Source organism: Alosa pseudoharengus, unplaced genomic scaffold (assembly GCF_046254945.1).
Source record: "Alosa pseudoharengus isolate Yale_2024_CS ecotype anadromous, Long Island Sound unplaced genomic scaffold, YU_APseudo_1.1 YU_APseudo_1.1_scf_12, whole genome shotgun sequence".
Classification (NCBI taxonomy): domain Eukaryota; kingdom Metazoa; phylum Chordata; class Actinopteri; order Clupeiformes; family Clupeidae; genus Alosa; species Alosa pseudoharengus.
The window spans coordinates 18,003,103-18,027,336 of record NW_027468587.1 but is presented as its reverse complement, the minus strand read 5'-3'; the positions used below and the strand labels follow the sequence as shown (position 1 = coordinate 18,027,336).

Sequence of the window (24,234 nt, the reverse complement as noted above, 5' to 3'; positions counted from 1 at the left end):
ACTCCCCTGGAGCAACTGGCTCTGACACATAACAAGTAAAAAAAAGTTAGAGTTGGTACTCGACAAAGTTTACTTCACAGATATCGATATCAAGTCAAGTCGAGTCGAATACTTGTACAAATATGAGCTCTGCAATAGCCTGGCCTTTGTAGTCAGTCTCATGGAGTTTTCAGCATTCTTCAGATTAAATTAATTGAACTCTTTGAGAGATAGATAGAGAGAGAGAGAGAGAGAGAGAGAGAGAGAGAGGACTGTAGATATGGTTGAACTCAGATGTCTGATCTTATTGCAATTCCTCAGTAAGGTGACTCAAATATCCGCAGTGGTTCTCAAATATCAAGAAAACCCACACCAGAGAGACCTGTATCTACTTACCTTGACAGGTCTTTAAAAAACTAATAAAAGTGCACTTTTCTGATTTCTGAGGACAGAAAATAAAGATATTTTTTAACAGACACTAACGTTGAACACAATCTCTCTGGAATGCAGATAGGAACACAGCCTTCAGGCTGACTCTCTCTAACATTATTACCAAAATAGGGATGGATAACTTAATCTTAAATTAAAACACAGGCCTCCAGTTTCTCTCCAGTGGATTAAAACACGTTAAATCATGCAGTCCCATGTAAGTGACACTGGCGGTTCATGTTTTAATTGTAACTCGGCACAAACGAACGCAACTTTAATCCCTCTATAGATGTCGAGTGGATTATTCATGTGTACACACAAATCCTGTAATTGCTTATGCCTCGGCACAATCAATCATTCTCCTACGTGCGGCACAGATGGCAGGCTCAAGCCACACTAAATCTCCCCCTGAACGGAGCATGGAGAGCAAGGGACTGGGCAGGGCTGGGCTGAGCTGGGCTGGGCTGGGTGGCTGAGGAGGGGTGGAGGACCATGGAGATGGTAGAGGGGAGATGAACAGAATGAGAATAAGCCGGAGGCTGAGGGAGAGGAATAGGAAGAGGAAGAGGAGGAGGAGGGAGAGAGAAAGAGTGATGTGAGGGGATGGGATGGGTGGTTGTCAGTGGGTGTGTACAATGGATGAGAGTGAGAGAGGGGGGGTTGGGTGGTTGGAAGATAGACAGGAAGACAGACAGATGGACAGACTGACTAACAGATGACAGACTGACAGATAGACAGACACGGAGGAAGAGGAGGCAGAAAGAAAGAGAGAGACAGAGAGGTGAGGCCACTGGAGGTCTCACAGAATGACTTTCACTTGTGTGTTTAGAGATGTGGTGATCTTGCAGCACCCAGGATGGCCTGTACAACCCCAAAGCAAATTATGTTGTCCACACTCCGCATACTCATCTCTGTAGATAGATCACTTGCCCCTTACCGGAGATCTGATCTTTACCAGGTTTCTTTAAATGACACTTCTCAGCTACTGTGTTTTTCATCCAAAAGCCAAGCCAAAAACTCACTCCACCATAAATCCCAATCAATCTACACAGACAGAACCAGAGGCAATATAAGAAGCTTAGAAGCATCCATTTTAGGCAGGAATAAAACCAAACAAAACTGTATGATCTTATCAACACTATCTAGAGCCAGTTCTATCCAGATCGATACTTTAAGTGGATCATCATGGATGTATATTGGGGCTCCCAGCTTCATTAAGTGAACCACTCTATGTGCCTCTCATCTAAATGAGTCTGTAGACTGCAGGGGGACACTGCCTTCACTTTCTCTAATTACGAAATCTATCAGTCAGTCAATCAGTGCCTCAGAAGCAGTTCTGCCGTCAAGGGCTCTAAGGGGTTTGATAGATCTCACTTTAGGTGATTACTTTACACCACAATGATGCCATAGAAATGTAGTGTGGGTCAAATTCAATTAGACACTAATTTCTAATTAGACACTCATTTCTAACTCAAATACCATACCACATATACTTTAATTCTGTGCATTATTTCAGCTGTAATCAAGATCTTAGCGCAGATTACACACTACACTGACAATGTGCCATTCCTAGGACATTTATGTCTAATGGTAGCGTAGTGGCTTAGGAGCTGGGCTAGCATGCAGTAGCCTGTAAAGTTGTGTATTCAATTTCCGGATTCCAACTTTGTGCCCTTGAGCAAGGTACTTAACCCCGAGTTGCACCAGGTACAATGGTCCTTGTAATATAATTGACATAATAAGTCACTTTGGATAATCTGATTTGATGGCATATACTGTATTCAACTGGTGCATGGGCTTTCAGATAACTACGACTTCACATACATGTACTTTCTCTGACTTCACAGTGAATAAGGGAAGAACCAATGCACATTCTCATATGCACTCTACATGAGATCAGCACTACAAAACTCATTTAAAGTAACAATCTCATTCCTTCTGAGAGCCTCATATCCTTCCTGGAGTGGGTTGTTTGTGAGGTGGCCGGTAAAGAAGGAGCCATCTGATCGAGAGCTCTTAAAGTCGAAGATACTCTGATGGGGAGAGAGAAAGAGACAGAAAGAAAGAGAGGGGGATGAACAGAAAGACAGACAAAGAAAAGAAAAAAAGAGGTATCGAGAGAGAGCAACAGCAGAGATTGTGAGGGCACCCCAGTTGCAGTGGTTCTCAAATGTTTTCTGTCAACAAAATAGGCCAAATTAAAATGTTTGAAGTGTCTTCTTAAGTTGTTGGGACTCATGCTGTCCACAGTTAAAGACACAACACCTACACAGCTCTCTCCTCAAATTATTCTTTTTGCACATAGTTCCACTTGACATTTTCCTCTCCGTCTCCTGGAACGGATGTTGTTTTCATATAGATTTTTCTGTATTTTCTTCCCTTAGGATTATGAGCTGCAGTTTGAAGTGATTTATTGGCAAAATATGCATTTTGTGTCAGTGGCAGATTCTGATGTGGTCGACATGGGCAGCCACCCAGGGTGGCATCTTGTAGGGGGCAGAACGAGCGTTCACAAAAATATATATTTGCGTAAATTGCCTATATGTCCGGAAGGCTCTTTAGCCAGGTCATATACAGCTCTGGAGACAATTAAGAGACCACTGAGCATATTTCTGATGTCTTCCTACAGTTGCTGAGTGACATTCAAATGAGTTGACGGTCATATTCAAATTGGCAGTGGTTTAATTTTTGAATATGACCATCAACTCATTCAGTTATCACTCAGCAACCGTAGGATGAATCTTTGAATTTTTACCAGAGTCGTGTATTTATTAATGACTCGTTTGTTTGTGTGTGGTTGTTTTGTTTTGTGTGTATGATCTTCATTGTCAATAAAGAAAGGCATTAATAAAGATAGGCACAAAAAGACATATTTTCTCCCGTTCGTCGCACCCCACCTCTGCTGTCTCTAGTGCAGTGCGCCCACACATTCAGAAACGCAGCACTAGGGTATTAATTATGTTTGTTTACAAAACCTCTCACACTCTCGGAATGAGAAAAATAAAATGAATAAGATAAATAAAAAGTGTAAACCCATGGCGAGCCAGAAATGGGACGAGTGAGAAACAGTGCTCAGGAGAGAGAGAGAGAGGGAGGGAAAGAGAGAGGGAGAGAAAGAGAGAGAGCGAACAGGTGTGAAAGGGACGAAGAGTGCATTCTGCTAGTGACAAAAGCATCCTCTCCTGTCACCTGCACGCTATGCATTATTATGGGACCTAAGAATCAGAGTTTAACTCACGGCCCTCCAGTGGTACGTGTGGCATGGGCCATGAGCTCGGTGTGCGGGCCTATTCTGTGTGTGTGTGTGTGTGTGTGTGTGAGTGGCGAAACAGGAGTTTGGGGACCATTGACAACTCGCTGTGGAACGGAGCCACAAAGGGTTCAACAGCTGTGATGTGGAGATCAGAAGAAGGGCACATCTGTTTGCCACAGATTCCCCAGCAGTCACTAACACACACACACACACACACACACACACATAAACAAACAAACACACACTCTCTCTCACACACACACACACACACACACACACACACACACACACACACACACACACACACACACACACACACACACAGACTGGGGAGGTGGTGTGTGACAGAGTGTGAGATTGGGGTGATGTGAGTCTGCACCCCTGATTGTTTAACTGCTTTGTTGCTCATTTGAATCACCTTCAAAGTCTGGCACTTCTCAATGGGGGCGTGCTGGAGAGAGAGACCAGACTGGCCCACGGCAGGCCCATTCCTCTAACGTCTGCCTTTGTCTCCTTGTTCAAAAGGAAACATTAGAGAAGCAACAGGCCCCTGCTCACGTTATCATGCTGAAGCCAGGTTCCAAAATGCCATATGGTTGGCAAGGCCGCCTGGGGTTGGGCTACTGCATGAAATCAGAATGATGTAACAAACAACAAATGATGCAATGAACATCACAGGAACGGGGAATGTGTCATCAGTTGGAAACCAAGAGAAATGTCCCAGCTGGAAACCTTTATCAAGCCGAAATACAAAATACATACCTGTGTAAAATCAAAGGGAAAATCCAACATCAGTATAATCCTATCCAATCTATATTCACATAGTTATATAGAGTACCCAGAAACAATCCTATATATATCATATAATCCTGAACATATGTTTGGGATTCTAAGGCATTCACAAACTCAGAAACTTTCTTTAACCACATTGTACTTGGTATCTCGTGATATCTTGATCTATCAAAAGGCCCTTCATCATCCGTTCATAACAAATTTAATCTAACACCTAATTAATCTGCAGCTGGCGTCAGACATCAAAGTTTTACACCCTCATTCAATTTACAATTATCAAATACAATTTCATCGAGTGAAGGTCACATGGGGTTGGGGTGCGGTGTGCTACCATATGCTCCAACAGTTTTAATAGGAGGACGATACAAATGTGATGCAATTGAAAAACAACAGTTCAAATGGACACTTTGACCAATTTTACTTCCGCTGCACTGCAAAACACCACATCTCACATGGAAAACAACTCATTCCAATTCAACTCTGCTCTGAAGAGGAACAGGAAAACACAGGATGTTTTCCAATGCCTTTTTCTCTTCATTAGGCGGTTACAAATTAGGAGGGGGCAAGTGTTGGCCACTCTGTTCAGCTCAAGCAGCACGGATCCAGGAGGCCCACAGACCCAGGGTGTGGCCGAGAAGGGCTCACAGGGGCAGCCCGACCACAGAGAGAGAGCACAGCGGAGCAAGAATGCGGAGAGTGGGCAGGGGCCCTCTCTCTCTCTCTCTCTCTCTCTCTCTCTCTTTCTCTCTCTCTGTCCCTCTCTCTGGCTTATCTGCTCCCCACCACCAAATCTGGCCCCCCGTGCCCCCCCCCCCCCCATTCTCCAGGCTACAACAATGCAGCCCATGGATAACGGCGAGAGCCCGGTGGGACTTGAGGCACGCCAGGCATCTCTGTGGAGGACAGGCGGGAGAGAGAAAAAAACGACAGAGCGAGACGGAAAAGACAGGAACAACAGCGGAGCGGGTCAAGGAAAGGCATGCCAGGCCTTCGGCCACAACTCCCACCCGAGGCCCAGAGCAGCCTCCCCTGGACCTGCATTCACAACAGCCACTCACTCGCCAGCACCCACTGACCACTGGGAGAGAAGCAGCCCTCTGTTCCACAGCGGCAGCCATGTTGTCACCCGGGTCACTTCCTTCCCTCAGATAAGGACTGAGAGGAGAGGAGAGGAGAAGACAGGAGAAGAGAAGACAAGAGAAGAGAAGAGAAAAGAAGAGAGGAGAGGAAAGGAAAGGAGAGGACAAGAGAGGAGAGGAGACGAAAGGAAAGGAGGGGACAACAGAGGAGAGGAGAGGAGACCATGAAATCTGTAGTAGAGAATAGACGTCTGACTTGAAAAAAAATGCTTTTCTCGCATTTGATTGTAATGAATTATGAATTTGGTTTTGGTTAAAATGCCTTTAGTTGTCAAAAACCAACCCCTTGATGTTTAACTTCTCCTGGGGTTTCCTTGAACTTCACAACACCGTCATTGGCATTCATTACACACGGCGTGTTGTGTCTGTTTTCATGTTTATTTTGTTCGAATCTTGCATTTTGGCATCTCCGCACCAGCATGAGGCTCTAGAGTAGAGCAATGTGCTTGAGCTCAGCACTGTGCAAGGGCTCCGCTTGCCAAGCCATGATGGAGTCTCTGGCTTCGCACCACTAAGAGCTGATTCACATTCATGTGTTTACACGCTGGCTGGGAGTGTGTGAGCACACTACAAAACATAAAAAAGCAACTCTTTCCATCTCTCTGACTCTCTCCGCATCTGCTGTACCAAGCTCTCTTTTTTTCAAATCTCTCTCATCAGCTGTCCTCTAATCACCTAAGTGGCACAAGCAACAGATCTCTATTTCTCTCTCTCTCTCTTTCTCTCTCTCTCTGTCCATTCCTCTCGCTCTCTCTTTTTCCTCTTCCTCTTATTGCAGGTAAATGGAGTGGGTCAGACAGAGAAAAGGAAGTGAGCAGGGCAATGGATGCCCAGCCTTTCATACAGAGCTTTGTCCCATATGACGGCACTCCTGCGTCTCTGTGTGTGTGTGTGAATGTGCATGTGTGTGTGTGTGTGTGTGTTGCCATGTTCCCATAGCCACTGTGTGTGCCAAGTAAATGTGTGTGTGTGTGTGCGCTTCTCACTCACACTGCCCTCAGACTGTCACAGAGAGTGTGAGATATGGCAGCTCCTGGCGAAGCGCGAGCGAACAACAGCCACATCCCTCTCAACAGCTATGGCTGTGAAACAATGGCAACTGTAAGCTACACAGGAATAAATCCACTGGCCAACAATAGCTTTTGTTCCTTTCAATTATACAGAGCTGCATTTCCCTCGTCTCTAGAACCTTTTCACATCTCACAAAGTAATTTTAATTCCATTTCTGCCTTTGTTTTCAGTTCTTCATGGTAAATAGCCTCTCTAATTGACATGATTTGAAGGGGTGCTCGTGCTAACCATTTTTAGCAAGATATTTCTGAATGCACACAGCCACACACACTAAATACTCAGGCAGGCTTGGGGGGTTGCTTTCAGTCGAAAGAGAGAACGAGCAGCATGTCATCACCAACTGAATAAGTTTGTCAAAAGAACACTGAGACTATATGGAGATGGGAGAGTAAACAACCAGTGAGATGTCATCACTGCTGCAGAGACAGACGTTTCCTGTTAGGCCTGGACACAGAAATGGGCAACCCAGTCCCGCCCTGCATTGTGACACATGCACCGTCCCACACATACACACACACACACACACACACACACACACACACATTCACACATTAATGCACACACACGCGCACACACAAACACAAGCGCGCGCATGCACACACACACACACACACACACACACACACACACACACACACACACACACATTCACACATTAATGCACACACACGCGCACACACAAACACAAGCGCATGCACACACACACACACAATCACAAACTTGCAAAGCACACTTGCACACATCTTGGACATGACTAATGTCGGAAATGGCTTGCCAGCTGGAATCCAGTAAAGACAGGCTGCCATTGAGAGATTAGGCTCCCGTCTTGTGTCTTCCCAGTGGCATAATTAACTCACCGTCCCGGGTGCTCCTTAGCCGCAGAGAAACCAGCATGGGCATTAACACGCCAACCCGGCTTCTGAGTAAAGTCATAAGCAGTGCCGTGCTGCGTACAACTTCATCAAGCAAGACCGCGCATGGCATAATTACCTTTCATCATCAGCCACGGTGGCATTATTGCGCAGTGGGCATAGAAAGATTTCTCTCTTTGGTGCGTAGACTAAACGTTAGCACATGGAATGAATGTGCATGCAGGATGGGAGTCTGGTTCAAACTCATGAGTGAATGACACTCTCTGGCTCTCTCTCTTACACATATGCGCACACACACACACACACACACACACACACACACACACACACACACACACACACACACACACACACACACACACACACACACACACACACACACACACACTCACTCCCTTACTGTCTGTCCTGATGGTCAAGGTCACTTACCTTGACCATCTGGACGTGGGCTTTGAGGTTCAATAACCTCCACCACCATACACATGCCACCCCCGCTCCCACTCTCAAACATACACACACACAAACATTTAAACACTCATGCCACGTCTACCACTGACACCTCTCAGAGGAGAAGAGAACTGCACTAGGAAGTGACCGGTCCATCTCAGAGGAGAAGAGATGTGCCAGCCGCAATACCTTTTAGATGAGGACACACCCTGAGGACACTCCGCCGCTGTCAGTTCCGCTCAACAGGGCAGGAGTCTGCCTAATTACAGACTGTCCAATTAGTTCTGTTTGTCCACCAGGGGTTGCAAGCCCACGTTGGGGAGAGTGTTTCCCGCTAATTATCTCAATATGAGGTGCTGAGCTGGATGACAGGGCTATAGGGATTCATCCACCGTGCAGCATAGGTGGGGGGAAAGCAAACAGACATTTTGAATTCCTTAAACCTGGACTTGGACTACACCTCTTCTGATCAATGAAGTATAACTTACCATACATTTTAGAGTAAAAGACATTTTATAATACATTATACATTTTCCTCACTGAATGAGATATGTATGGAATTTAGCTATAGATACTTGACATACAACATACAACACTAACTCGGCTAATCTTGAGACCACTATAAAATTCCGCTGAGAGAAAGAGGAAGAGAGTGAGAAGAGAGCATAAGAGATGGAGAGAAAGAGTGAGAGAGTGAGAGAAGAAGGGAGGGAGGGTGCGTCAGAACAATGGTGTCAAAGCCTAGAACACTGGGGGCACTGATCACTCCTGCCTCTCCAACAATATACGCTTTTGAGCAGGCCAGGGCGATGTGTTGCCGAGGCGATGTGCTGTCGTCTTACTGGGCCAGTACCAGTGCGTGGTAGCTACGGTAACCGAAACGAGCACGGGGGGCTTTATAAGACTCCTTCAGGAGCACAAGGAGGAAGGAGAGACGGGGGCTGGCGGCCGGGTCTGAGTGTGCGTTCAGCAGAGACACAGCCTAGATCGATTTCCATGTCCAGGACAACAGGAGGCGAATGCTCACAGACCAGCAGCAGCAATTACAATGTGCAGAGTGGGGGATAAGGATGTGTGTATCTATGCCCTCAGGATGACTATGGTTCCAGCTCAGTGTCAAACCCTATGGGTAAATGTGATTTCACTGGTGTTCTCTCTTACAGACAGACACAAACCCACATGCACACACTTAACAACAAGTCAAGTAGGAGGGAGGCCGCACCATGCATAAGTTTACTTTTTATTTGCACAGACACGTTTCGGCGCATGCCTTCATCAGTGTGCAAATGAAACGCAATGCGCCGAAACGTGTCTGTGCAAATAAAAAGTAAACTTATGCATGGTGCGGCCTCCCTCCTACTTGACTTGATCCGACTATTCAGGCCAGCACTCTAAGGGCTTCTACATACTCGACGCACCCGACCGGTAGCGTGACAACGTGACGTCAAAATGACCTAGATCTTGCTGGCGTCAAAGATCAACGTGACGTCAAAATGATCTAGATCCACTTAGCATCGTGACCATGCTGCGCAAATTTGTTCAAAACTGCTGCATTGAAGTGAACTCTGATCACATTGAAGGTCTTATCACAACATAGTTTAGTCTCTTCAATGTAGCCTACTAAGTAAATATCGAATTTAGCATGTTTAGCCTACTTACAGCTGCTTGTCAATTTTATTGAAGGGCTCATTTTATTGACTCTGACACTGAATGTTTGCAAAATCCCGATGTAAATGGAAAAGTGTTTTCTAAAATTCAAAAGTGCTTGTCCCAAGGAGAAGTACGAACCTTTATTTTAACTATGTAGAAAACGTTATGAATTGCATCCACACATCAGCAGCCTTTAAACTGTGTTACTCTGTTCTGTGGGAAACACTGTCATCCTAGTAGCCTATTTCAGGAGCAGCCAGGGGTACAGGTGTGCATTAACAGTCCATTAGAGCAGCCCCGGCTCCCCTCTCTGTTTTGCCTCTTCAGTCGACATGAAGGTGAGACGAGAAGACGTAATAGGACAACAGGAAGAAAAGTACCTCAGTGCCCATCTAAACACACCCATATCCCACAGCTGCTTGTGGCAGCCTATTCTGATGGAAGAATCTCACGGAGCCTCATCAAGGAAAAGAGCTAATTACGTCATCATCTCATCACAAGCTTAAAGGTTGTATCAGCGATTTCAGGCCCAAAAAAGGCCCAAACATAAATGATCACATTCATCTAATCTTTACTAACGATCTGCTAGCTGCCTGCCCATTAAGCAGGCCGTCAAAAAAACATGTCTCTGTAGGCAGCCTAGGCTACACAAGATGTACTCTGTACACAAAAACAATTGCTACCAACAAGTGTTGGCAACCACTTAAAGGCAAAATAAAGTGTTCCAACCAATAACCGACGAGATGCGCGTTTAGGAGAGTTTTAATTGCACGGGAGGGAGGGGGAGGGAGTAGCGAGCTAGCTCTCTTTTTTTGTTTGAACATCAACAGAAGTGACGTTACCCCGCAATCGCTGATACAACCTTTAATACATTTGCTGGCTTATCTTGGTGGCATTTTAATCATCTTGGTTTCAGCTTTCATCTGTGGAACCTTGGATTATTATTTTGAAATGCTTTGCTAATTTTTATCATCGTCAGTCTGTCTTGTCTGCTGCTCCTGTCGACATATTAATTATTGTTTGGCATTTCATTATCAGATCTGCTTTGTCTTATCCTGTCCATAATCCCTTTGAGCTCTTGCCAACATTAGACTACCGGTAGTTCTAGTCAGTAAAATTATTATATATATGCCTTCAGTCAAACAAATTAATGGGACAGAACATCATCTGGGATCTTCAAGAAGTAAGTTGTCTGTTTTTCTGAGGTAAAAAATAGGTCAAGGTCAAGGTTCTTTATTTGCCATTTGTGCACAAACCAGCAGTTCAGACACATTGGAATTCTTGTGCGGTGCTCTCATAGTCAACACTATGGGGTAAAAACACTATATTAAAAAGATAAATACAATAATAAATATATAGAAAAAACATTTACACAATAAATACAAGTACTAATTAAGACACATAATCCTGTTTCACAGATGTCACATATTGCACATGTCAGTTTGAGTGAGGTGGTGTGAGTTATTTTAACATGTTCAGTAGTTTTGTTTCGCCATCAGACTGATTGTGGCAGGGAAGAAGCTATTGAAAAAACGTGTTCTGTGGGTGATGATGCTATCCGCTCTGCTGTGTCTCAGGTTGTATGTGCAGTGTTTGTGTCTGAACAAAGAGTGAGCTGGGTGGAGTGAGTCTCTGATGATTGCTCTTTTCTGACAGCGCTGCACAAACATAGAGTCCATGGAGGGAAGTGTTGTCCCAATGATCTTCTCTGCCATCTTTATGACTCTTTGCAGAGCCTTCCTCTCTGCCTGTGTGGTGGTACCATACCAGACAGTGATGCCTGTGGTGAGGATGCTCTCTACCAGTCCTCTGTAGGCCTGGGTGAGAGGGCGGTGGTTCAGACCAGCTTTCCTGAGCAGCCTGATGAAATAGAGCCTTTGCTGGGCTTTTTTTGCTGTGGTGTTATGAGTCCAACTCAGGTCAGATGTAACCTTGAATTTCTTGAATGTTCTTGAATTTCCCCTGGGGATCAATAAAGTATTTATCTATCTATCTACCTGCAGTCCCAGGAATCTGTAGCTGTCCACCTCAGTCTCTTTGATGATAAGAGGCTGTAGAGGGGGAGGTTTCTTCCTGAAGTCCAGTGCTATTTCTTTGGTCTTGTCATTGTTTAGGATAAGGTCATTCTCCTCTCCGTAGACCAGGATGTCGTTGACCAACGTCAATAGAGTTTAATGTTGTGGACCTGCTGCACATGCCTATCGGCGCTTTGTTTAAGCGGTTGTTTACTTACCGGTACCTGAATCTATAGCCTTATAGAGACGTTCAGTGGTTTCTGAACAAGCCTCTCTTTAATGAAAGACTATGATTAAACTCAAAATCAGTCAATGCACCTCTGGGATATCAGTATCAAATGAAAATGCAGATAATGGGTGGAGTAAAGTAGAGTGTGAGAGAGCGAGGGAAGGGAGAGCAGGGTCAGGGTAGTGCTAGCTTGATTAGCATGCCTTGCGTATAGCTTTCAAATGATCCCAAATGTCATTGTGATTAGGACTTCATACAGACACGGTGTTCAGAGCTTGAGCCTGAGCATTTAGTGCAATCCTCTCTGACACGTAACTGGTTGCTGTAACTAAAGGACAAGGCCCAGATCCAATTATGAGAGGTCTGCTACTGTGAGTCAGCTTTTTTTTTTTTTTCCGAATGACCTTTTGTAGACCGAAACCACTCAACAATATTAGTAATGAGCGAAGGAATGGCCAAATGATGTAAAGTGAAAAGAAGGTGAACAGATAAAGCGAAATAAATGGACAGAGAAGCACAGAAAAAGAGAGAGAGGGAGAAAGACAGACAGAGAAAGAGAAGAGAGAGAGAGAGAGAGAGAGAGAGAGAGCAAGCCCATTCTACTAATGATAATGAGCGAAGATGCCTAACAGAATACCCCACTGTAGAATCAATGCATCCACAACAAAGCACAAACCCATTACAGAAACCCAGAAGAGGGTCAGGACTCAGACAAAATTAAAAACACATCAACACAGCTCACGTAGAAGGAGCCTTAAATGCATTATGCAGAAAACAGCGGACTTTGTTCAAAGTACCCTGAGTTTCCTTGAGGGGACTTGGGTGTGTATATTAAGACACATTTTGTTTACTAAAATGGCAAATTTCAAATAAGCTAGAAACTACTGTTTTATCTACACGTCTATAGCCTATAGCATTTGTTTTCAAAACCCACTATCCCATTAGTTGCCGCTTTTTAAATAGCATAGTATTCTAACGGACCCTCTAAACACGTTGGCCCTGAGGGCCTGGTTTGGGTTTGATAACAGGCCATGCTACCTTGACACGTGAGAACAAACCTTGATCTCACCAGCATGCCAAGATGAGAATACCAATATTGTGTCCTTGGATGCATAACTTCCATGGACTCTCCTTTCTACTGCTGCTCATTAGCACAGCCCAAAGATCTAACACCATAGACTGTAGATAGATGTCTAACACTAACAAAGTACTCGCTACCCTGTGCACAAATACCTACGTCCAACTGTGTAAGTGAAGATGCTCTGACCCCAGATGATGCTATGAATGGACAAAAAGCCAAGGACAGCCCAACATGACTCATCCCAGTCAGGTTATAAAACCTGCTTTTTTTTTGGGGGGGGGGGAGAGACAAACACTTTTAGCAGATAAACACATGTGTAACACTCTCTCTCTCTCTCTCCCTTTCTCTCTCCTTCCTGCCTCGTTAGACGCCATACGATGGGCCAAATGAGCGGGCAACCACTTCTTCTGACGTCAGAGAGGGGGGGGATAAGGATGGTTGGCACACAGGCTGGAACATTGTGTGGCACTGGGTAGCTGAAAGCGCATCGTGAAGCTAATGACAAAAGAATCTGCTGTGGGCATGTTTGGGGCATTCTATGGGCACACGTTCAGGAGGAAGGGGAGGTCTGTTGACAAAACAACCCAAGAGGAGCTCAAGTTGCTGATGTATCTAGGTCTGCAGAGAAGGGTCTTCCCATAGTTTTGTGCCCTGCATTTCTTAGGGAGGGTAAAGGTAACGTGGTAGGGGCCGATGGAGTCCCTGGAGAGTGTGGACTAGGCACACGGGTGAAGGCAGCGTGGATAATGGACTCCTAATGGCCTTTTAAGAGGACACTGATCGGAGGGAAGTGTGTTTGCCCAGTGCAGGAGCGGCTCGGCATGGCAAACACGTTGGTCTGGCCCCAGCGACAGGACGGCGGGGGGGGGGGGGGCCTTAACGCTCCAACTGCCAAGGCGAGGCAGAGGCAGAATGGAGCGCTGATAACAACTCAAACATATCAAGTACTAAACACTTCCATACACAAGTGCAGCTACATCAAGGTTGGCATGTATGTGTGTGTGTGTGTGTGTGTGTGTATGTGTGTCCACAAGAACACATCTGAATGCTACACAGTCAAGTACAAACTCACACACAAACACACATTTGTAACTAATATGACCACAGACTTATAAAACTTGCTTATAAAACTCCTACCTATTCCTCTAAGGTAAGGACACAGATGAGTGGTCGATTATTTCCCTCTTCACAACAGTCTCTCTCTCTCTCTCTCTCTCTGATAACAGAGCTAAAGTGCTAAAGAATCTAAGCGCTGATAACACTATTCCATCAGGTAGTCCATTAACCAAACCAAAGACGTGGGGGGCTCAACCGCACAATCCCTGGAACAGACTGTACTCTTTTCTGTACTGTAGTGCCCATTACCGTCCACCCAATCTCCATCTGAAGCATTAAAAAAATGTCCTCTTCCACTCGCGGCCAGTCCAGAGACATTTCCCAAGCATCAATGACTGAGGCCAATTTAACAGACTGGTGCTCACCCTGGATTCCTCAAATAACTATGATTACACTTCATAGGTCAGCAGGGCTGTGTTGCTTTGACAGGGCAAGGGAGCACGGCAGCTAGAGAGTCACTTTGGCATGCAAGTGTTAAAATATGAATGAGGCCAGTCATCGTGCTTCGTCTGACAGTGGCAAGGTCCTCAGTGGCACCTCTTTTGTTTTAACGAGGTGGTCGTCTGTCAGAGACCTGCTGCATGGTTCTCAAAAAGGGCCCCATCTCTGCAAGTGATTACTGGTAATTTAGGGCTGATTAGGGCTGATTCAGACTGGCTGCATTGGCGTGAGCGTGTCAGCTGCGTGGCGTGTACGTTTTTATTTCGGCTCCCATGTTAACAGGTTAGACCTTGCACACTGCCTGCGTGACACGCACGTCTCAGGCGCGGCTTGAGGCGCGGACCGACGCCTATTTTTCATGCGACACACAAGCGTGTTGGAAGCGTTTCCATTCGAATCAGAAAGTGAAGAGATGTTTTAATAGGCTTAGAGGCCACCGCATTGCAGGTCAGACACGTTTCTGGTGTGCAAAGACATAGAAAACGCCATTCAACTTAATTTGCATTTCGACCATTCAAGAAAGAAAATCCTGACTGGAAATACTGAGCCGAAGGTCTAGCAACAGGCAAAGACCATCTCCAAAAAGCCATATCTACTGACCAGGTAATGTTTCACGATTCTCCCGAGATGTCACCGGGGCACAGCTTGCATAGGCTACCTTTATGGAATGGAAATCCAGCTACTGAAGATGTGAGAACCCAAGGGAGGTAAGACATTGTGCAAAACGTGTGAAATCTATATATAAAGTGTACACATAAACAGCCAGTAAGCCCAGGGTAAGTCTCAGGGCCAATCAGACTAGTATCTGTGCAGCTAAGCTGAAATGGATTCAGGATTCTTACTGAAATATGTATAAGATTAGGTGACAATATACTTTTATGGTACATGAACTTGTTCAAGTTCATAAAAGCAAATATTGGTGGGACTACAGAAAAGCCTGCAGATTCCATTTATATTAAATTTCCCATGCTTGCAGTGAGCCCACAGCAGGGGCGATATTTTAAGCCTCTGGCCCACAGAACAATTTTGCCACAGGACGCACAAAAAAAAGGAAATCCTATTGAACACCAGAGTCTGAAACAGAAATGGATAGCCCAAATACATTCTCCACAGTAGGCTTCTTCATGATTGATTTCTAATACCTATTGTTCTTCTGCAGATTGTGAGGCGACAGAATAAAAGACCTAGGCTCTGTACGGAACCCCAGGCAGTGCACAGCGACACCTGTTTACACATTCAGCTTCGCTGCTTGTTCCCAGTGCTCATCAAAGCCTAGTGTTACACACGCTGGGATGTAAATGGCATGTGTTGGTTACAGGATTATTAGAGATCAATCTGAATGTTCTTGAGCTTGGTGTGGCCACCCAATACATGCTATCCAGGGTATTAGCGGAGCGAGTTACCTGATAGGAGAGCGAGAGCGAAAATTGCTCTGATGAATGCAGAGCAGCTCACTTATCATTAGATGTACACGTGCACACGTGCACACATGCACTCTCATGCTCTCTCTCTCATCCTCTCTCTCTCTAGCTCATCCTGTGATTAATTTCGGTAGTCACCTCTCAATAACAAATGTGAAACAATCACCCTTTAATCAACCCCACCACCTACGCTCTCTCTCTCTCTCTCTCTCTCTCTCTCTCTCACTTTCTCTCACTTTCTCTCTCTCTCTCTCTCTCTCTCTCACTTTCTCTCTCACTTTCTCTCTCTCTCTCTCTCTCTCTCTCTCTCTCTCACTTTGTCTGACCATCACCTCCTTTCTCTATCACTCCCCCTCTTTGCTTCCCAACAGGCACAGTCCATCCTGCAAATAGCCATATCCTGTATGTGCCCCGGTGAAAATGGCTTTTCCATTGATTTGGTGTTCATGGCAACCAGGGCGGAGCAGGAACAGAGGTAGGAGCAGGGGCTTTCATCTTTGTCAACTCTCTCTCTCTCTCTCTATCTCTTTATCTATCTCTCTATCTCTCTCTCTTTCACTCTTCATTCTGTCCTCATCCTCTTCCTTCTATGATACAGCCATGAGTGTATTTGGAGGAGAGGTATATGGGTCTGTGTGTTGTGCTGACAGCATGCAACACCTATCAGTACCTTACTGTTCTCACACCTCGAGGGCTGTTGAGAAACATACTTGCATGTGTGTGTGTGTGTGTGTGTGTGTGTGTGTGTGTGTGTGTGTGTGTGTGTGTGTGTGTGTGTGTGTGTGTGTGTGTGTGACTGTGAATGCAAAAGGGCTTATGATACTAGGCTATTAAAAATCTTGGTCTTAATTGACAGTGATCTAAATTTTAACAGCCACATCAGATTTTTACCACCTCAGAAACAGTGGTCTTAGGTCAAAAGATGATTTGGAAAAACGCATTTAATTATCTCCGGCAGGGTTAATTACTGCAATGGACTTTTCACAGGTCTTCCTAATAAGACTATCAAACAGCTTCAGGCAATACAAAATGCATTACACTGATTACATTACACCAATACTAAAAGGCCCTGCACTGGCCTCCTCTTTAAAGCAGTACTGCTTGTAGATAAATCATTAAATGGAACGGGACCTAATTACCTATCAGACATGCCTCAGAAGCACACACAGAACTCTCAACTCACAGAGGAAATATTTGTTAGCAAAACCCGCAGAACTAAACGGTAAATGATGAAGCAAAAGCTGCTATGCGGTTCAGCTTTGGAACAACTTCCGGATGACATCAAAAATGCACCAAATGTTGCCAGTTCCAAAACTTTACTTATTTACTGTTCTTTGCTTTTGCCTATGAAGTTGCCCTGCTGTTGTACACTGACACACAAACACACACATACAAACACACATATACCGCCAACCCCCCTCCATACAGACACACCTACACAAACACACCCCCATATGAATGCACACACTCTTACACACAAGCCAATAAATATCTGTGCAACATCATGTAGAGTATCCTGGATCAGTAAAACAATCTCTAAACCGAAGGGCTGCTTGTGGCTGTGTGTACTGAGACCATTGTTTATCTGCCTTCTGCTCCTGACCTGAACCTTGCAGGTCCCCAGCAGAGTGCAGTCGGCTGTCATCAAGACAACAAGGGTCTCCTTATACGGGGTCATTCAATTTCTAGATTATCAAGAGACCGAGTACAGACCTAATCAGTGCCATCTGATGCAAATGATTTGCTCCATGCTGTTATGGACTGATCATCCCACCCAGAGGCGGCTTTGCCCCTGATGACCTTAAAACCCAGCAGCCCAACAGTGGGGGAGGCTCTGGATGGAGAATCAGCACTGAACACAGCACACTGTTGAACACAGATGCTTCCAACAAAACCTCGTCTTTTTTCAGTTGAAATACAGCAGTGAATGGAGTGGAGTAGGTCGTCTCACTCTGTACCTTTGCAGTAGTTACAGGCCTGTGGATAAGTGTACGCTGTAATTGATAATCATCCAAGGTGAAGGGGTGTGTGTGTGGGGGGGGGGGGGTTGGCAATTCCAAAGCAAATTACACTTTTTTTTTGGTAGAGCGAGACAAAGTAAACTAATTGGCGCCAGTTTCCATTCAGAGTCGCAGCACGAGGATAACGCTGCGAGAGTGAGCACAGAGTGAGGCAGATTCAGCTGGCTGCACCATCCAATCATCAATCACATAGGGCTGACAAGATCCCTGAGGATAACCAGAGCAGGGCTTCATAATGGCATCACATTGATCCCTGAACTGAGTCATTTCTGGGTGATTATGTCCTACAAGCAATACAACTGGACTTTTTACAACAACAAAAGTCAACAAAATATCATACCAACAAAATATCATACCAAAGCATTTGTAATAAAATCCCCTTAAGATGCTTAAAATTTCACACACAAAGAGGTGCTTGCAATAGAGAGAATGTGGTGCACAGTTCCCAGAGGTTCCTGGTAAATATGTGGTTTCCAGTAGAGAGCAAACCCCCCTGTTAACCTTCACGGTCATCTTCAGGAGACTTTCTCATCTGTACACTTTTATAGTTTTTATAAGCTTTTACAGCAGACAATTACAGAGACAGGTGCCTCAGACTCCTTGATCTTGCAAAGGTCCTTGATTTTCTTTAAAAAAAAATAAAGAAAAAAAAGAAAAAGAATAAGAATAAAGCTCTTAATTTGCCATGCTTTCAAAGTTAAATGTGTACTTAATGGCTCTTGTGTAAAAGCCTCAATGTGTTTCCACTGGGCTAGAAAAAAGGACACATGCCGTTCTGCAAACACAGCGATTGCTTCATTGAGACGCATTCACAAAAGCCCTTATCTACGTGAGGGAATGATGATGATACATCTCTAACGTCCACTCACAGACCTGCCTTGCGTGTGAACATCATCATCTGCCCGTTAAGTGCCTGGTAACAGGAAGAGAATGACAGCAGAGCTCACAACCCCACCCTAGCCAATGGAGGGCTATCATGTCCTCAATGGACCGTTACATTATGGATGGCTAAACCTCCAGCTGAGTCCAAGGGGCTGTGGCCAGAGGAGCTGGAGGAGAGGGAAGGAAACTGACCAATGCCCTCCTCTGTTGAGGGGCGATAATGCAGCCTGATGGGCCTGCTGAACCATTCTCTCATATCTCTTACCCCCTTGTAGATTATGGAAGTAAGTGACAAGCAAGTGCACAATACCTTGGAGACTTTGGCCATTTAAAGAGGTGTTTACGTCTATGTCACCTTTTTTTGTGTATATGGGGTATGTATATATATATCCCAGCATGACTATTCATGCCAATCATTAAGGGATGTTGCACAGTTTTTTTAAATATTGGAAAAGCTTGTCTTACCAAAAACCTCATCCTGGGTTTCTGTCTCGGTTGGGTTCATGACTTCTGGTTCTGCTTCTGCTTCTGGTGAGGGAGGCTTGAGAGAGAGAGAGAGAGAGAGAGAGGAATAAGGCATAAATAACAGGAAGAGGAGGTGCCATGGCAACAGTGAGGACATTTTATTATCTGGTGCACACCTCTGAATGTGTGGCAGCAGCAATTAGCTGTTTGTTTACTGTGTCACCTGCATTAGCCTTAGAAACCAGGCAAGCAACTACAGCTACTGCAGTAAGACCCCATGGCATACTAAAAGCTTTCATTAATGCCTCACAGATCGTCACTGCTTTTCCCAACCACTTCATGTCTGTCTGTCTACTACAAAAAGTGCATGTGTGTGTGTGTGTGTGTGTGTGTGTGTGTTTTGTCTGTCCACGCACGTTGATGTTGCACTGGAAACAGGATCAAATCAAAATAATTTAAATAAGGATCACTTGCCAATTTACTAAAAATTAGATGTTCTCAGCAGGAAAGCAAAGACAGCTAGATCTCTAGTGAGGAAATATCAATCATGATAAGAGGGCCCGACAATATCTCTTTCTATGAGTAACAATTGGAATATGAGGCCGAAAAGTGAGAGAATAAGAGAGAGAAAAATAGGTGGAGATGGAAAAGAAAAGGAACAAAAAGGAGTCTCCTGATAACCACTGATACTACTTCCTGCTCCTATCCCACTAGCCACGCAATGGAGGGGACACCATCAGCTCACCACAAAAGCCCCTGATTACAAGAGTGTGGCAGGCTGGAGCTCCATATTGGAAGAGCTCCCCGGGGGGAGGCTCTTGTGATTTCCATGGGAGGGAGATCTTTGCTTGGGAAAGAAAGCCTTCCATGTCCTGACATTTCAAAGGAAAAAAGTAAGAGGGGAGGAAGGGGGTACAAAAGTAAGGTTTGTCAGCTGTCTTAACGCTAGGCTAGCAGATGTTAACCTGGACTCACGCTGTTAATGCCCGTTTGCTTGCTTGCTGAAGAAAACTGGATGTGCAGGCAATCAAGAGAGCATTCAAACCCTCCTGTTGATCTCCATCATCCCAAAGATAATAATCTTTCAAAATCATGAACTGTCAAGTGTGTTCAAAGTTAATTATAACAACTAGAATGGCCCTCACAGAGCATAGACCTCCGCAAAGGCCATGTAGCTAAGTCAAACTTGAGATATCAATGTGTGATTGGCTTTAAATATGTCGGCATAAACAAAAATAACCAGAAGATGTACACCACCTTTAGGCAATCAATTTGCCCTAAAATGCTATACTATTGAATAAATTCATGCGGTGGTAGCGAATTGGGGTGAGCTAGTATGCAGTAGCCTGAAAAGTTATTGGTTCAATTCCAGGCTTCCACCATTGTGCCCTTGAGCAAAGCAATTAACCCGGAGTTGCTCTCGGGAGACTGTCCCTTGTAATGAAATTGACATACAGTATGTACAACGCTTTGGATAAAACCGTCTGCTACATGAATAAATGTAAATGAATTCATTAATTCCATGTCATATGAGAAGCAAAAGCGAAACTAGCAAAACAAATCGGTACAGTTGGCCTGCAAGTCTGATCTGCTCCAAAATGTTATGGGGGGTTTGTCCTTGGACCATTCTACACCTTTCCACCAAGTTTCATGGACATCAGGCCTGTAGTTTTCCCACAATCCTGCGTACGGCCAGGCAGAGGGCAATCCCAGCACACAGAAGCAAGAAGCAGGAAGAGGACCAAAGAAGGACGAGGATGGTTTATAAAAGAAAAGGTAAAAAAGATACACAACAGACAAGAGATGAGCATTTCAGCTTGTTTTGATGTTCCTGCTAATAGATTCAGCGCTAAATCGCACTCCCACGCTAACCTCACGTCTTCCTTGGTGCACACCTTTCGAGACACAGCCAATAATTTAGCTGTGCTCTGAACACAAGCTAGGCCTTGTGGCCAAGGCATTCACAGCCATTTAGGAGATGCAAGCAGGGTGTCTGTGTTCCTCTAGTTGGCTTTATTCCCAGGTCTCTTAAGCAGCCGGGCCCAGCTCCCCGAGGAGAGCGTCTGACAGGAGCACTGGCCACTTGTTCACAAATCTGCATCGTTCTCATCCCCCTGACACAGCAGGATGCGCTCCAGCCACAAATAAGATTCATTGGCAGGCTGGAGTACAAACAACACAACAGACAAAATGAACAGAAAGAAAGAAAGAAGTGGCACAGGATGATGTCATTTGCACATACTGTAGGTGAAGAGAGGAAGCAAATGAGCTACAGACAGGAAAATGGCAAAAGTGTACTGTGCACAGGGGAAAACACACACACACACACACACACACACACACACTTGTTCACACTCATTCAACTGTCCAAAATGTATAATATTTACACAGCTATTGAGAACCTTAATGGAATAACAACAGGCACCACCCTGCATTGAGGATTTCAGAAACATATTCCAGCAGTAGCAGCATTAACAGATAAAGCCTGAGCCAAAACGGGTAAAAAACAATATGACCATACAAAGTGAATACAAGTTGAGGTGCTTGATCCCAATGAATAAAACACCTGTTTGCCGGTCAAACCTCAAGACATAGTCTCAGGCTCCCTCGTCTGGGGGTGGTTAGTTTTCACTTTTCCAACAACATCTGATACAGCAAAACACCCCCACAGTCTCAGACAGCTGATCCCAATGGATTTAGCAACAGCAACAAAAAGTAAGAAGAGATGAAGTCTCACTTCATTTTTCAGTGAGAGTGAACATAATTACTATGTGCCATACTCAATCAAAACTTAAAGACGACAATTAATGCTGACAGAAAAAAAGTAATTTGGCTGCGGAAATCACCATCATAGATGGATTGTTGTGTTTACAGTTGATGATGAACGCAATAATGAAACTGAACAAAACTTTTTGAAATGGAAATGGCCTGAACTTTAATCACAAGATTAAGTACCTGAAAGGTCCTAATGATTCATTTGTTTGTTTAATTATTCAAGGTCTTGCATGGCCACACGTTGTGTCAATGGTGAATCTGGCATGTGCTCTAAAATACATGTAACTCAGAGGAGAAATGCCTCAAGACTGTGGTGTTGAGGTTGAACACAATGACATGGCAGGATGACTGGACATCATATTCTGAGTTCAAAATATGTGCAACAGCAACATTCTCTCTCCACAGAGGCAAGGGAATAACAAGTATGACTCAGCATCTTTCCTCACGATGGAGCAAATACTCACTACTTTCATCTCCCTCTCTCTCTCAATCCTTCTTATCACCCTCCACCCAACCACCTTCTCAATGACTCTTCACCCTTTCCCTTAGTCAGTGAGCTCTTGTTTGTCAATGTCAGAAGACACTGTGTCTCTGTCCACCTACGCCGCATCCTCAAAGGACTTGGACCTGGCTCTCCCTCACCTCTGAGCATTTAGAGTCAATCACAGTCTCCTCTCTACTGAGACATGGAGAATACTAGATGCGTTCCATCTCTCTGTGCTGAAGGTGAAATAGCAAGGTTGTGACCTCCAGAATGCTCCCTCTTTCTCTTCTCTCTCTATCTATTATTCTGTCTATCTGCAGGCCCATAATAATTTTACCGAGTCAATCCCAAAGGTGTTATAATAAAGTCATAACCTTCCAGAGTGCTGACAGTCACGAAAACAACACATAGGACCTAGTTTGCACCTTTACTGAGATCTCAGTTTTTAAATTCATCTGAAACAAATGAGCCGTCATCACATCTGAAAAATAACAAACCTCCCATCTGATCTATCCTCATTGCCTGCCGATGATGATGCATTTATAATGACATTCATGTCTTGGCAAAGGAGATAGACGGATAATAAATGGGCTGAAAATACAAATCTAGACACTGTTTTGCTGGGTTTGTGCACATGGAGTGAACAGGGATTGTCAGGGGAAACTTCAAGAGCAAGTGATGGGTTAACACCTGGGGGTTCACACCTGGAGAGCCGTAATACCTCTCAATCTGCACCTGGGAAAGAAGCCTGGAGATAAGTGGGGTTCAGCAGCAGTCGGCAATAAGAGCGAGACTTCATTACGATGCCAGGGGCAGCTTGTCCTATGCTACACACACACTTACACACACACACACACACACACACACACACACACACATACACACACACACACACACACACACACACACACACACACACACACAACACACACACGTACACACACTCATTTGCCCTCTCACTCTCTTTCTGTCCCTCATTCTCTCTTTCTCTCTCCGACACCCAATCTTCCCTTCTTCACCCCAATAAAATGGAAGAGGACAGAGCAACATCTCAGTCAGGGCTTCCAAACAATGTACTCAAATGACCGCAGCCATGCTAGCTGAATCTGAATGCTATCTGAATTTTAATAGCTCTGCGATTTTCTCAAGCTCGGCAACAGCGAGGCAGCTGCTAACAGACTTGGACAAGGCAAAGCGGGCTAATTATCTGATGTCATTAAAGTACATTAGCCCTTCCACGCAGCCGGGAACAGTGGGTGAGGTGTAATTTCTGAGGTGCTAAAAGTAAATGAGGGGTCTGAAGTAGAAAAACGAAAAGAAAAAAAACAACACAAGGCTTAATCAGTCTATTCTCATTCAATTAAGAGTCCCATTTTGCAATAAAAGACCCAAAAGTCGAGATGTTCCGTGTGGTGCTGACCTGACTTGGTAATGCTAAAACAGTCTGCGGCTTCTTTTGGGTGCAGCCCTGCCAGCCAAAATCTAAACTAGAGGAAATGGAAACAACCTTGTTGTATACAAACACCCCAGTGTGTAACTGAAAACCTCCACATTGCAGATCTGAAGAACACAAGAGTTGTTCGCTTTAGTTCTAGTGTTATACAAGTGTGTGTGGGCAAGGTGTCCCCAAAAAGCACAGCAGTCATCCTCCCAGCTGTCACAGTGCTCTCTT

General features: G+C 44.7%; 1 protein-coding gene across 1 annotated transcript in view; it reads right to left on the bottom strand.

The window, feature by feature from the left end:
- LOC143119072 (myelin basic protein-like) overlaps positions 1 to 24,234 on the bottom strand; it is a 42,687-nt gene that overhangs the window by 5,158 nt on the left and 13,295 nt on the right. Inside the window, exon 3 of the mRNA XM_076280322.1 lies at positions 19,304 to 19,379. Within this exon, the coding sequence (XP_076136437.1) occupies positions 19,304 to 19,379 (76 nt within the window). The remainder of the gene's footprint in view (positions 1 to 19,303; positions 19,380 to 24,234) is intronic.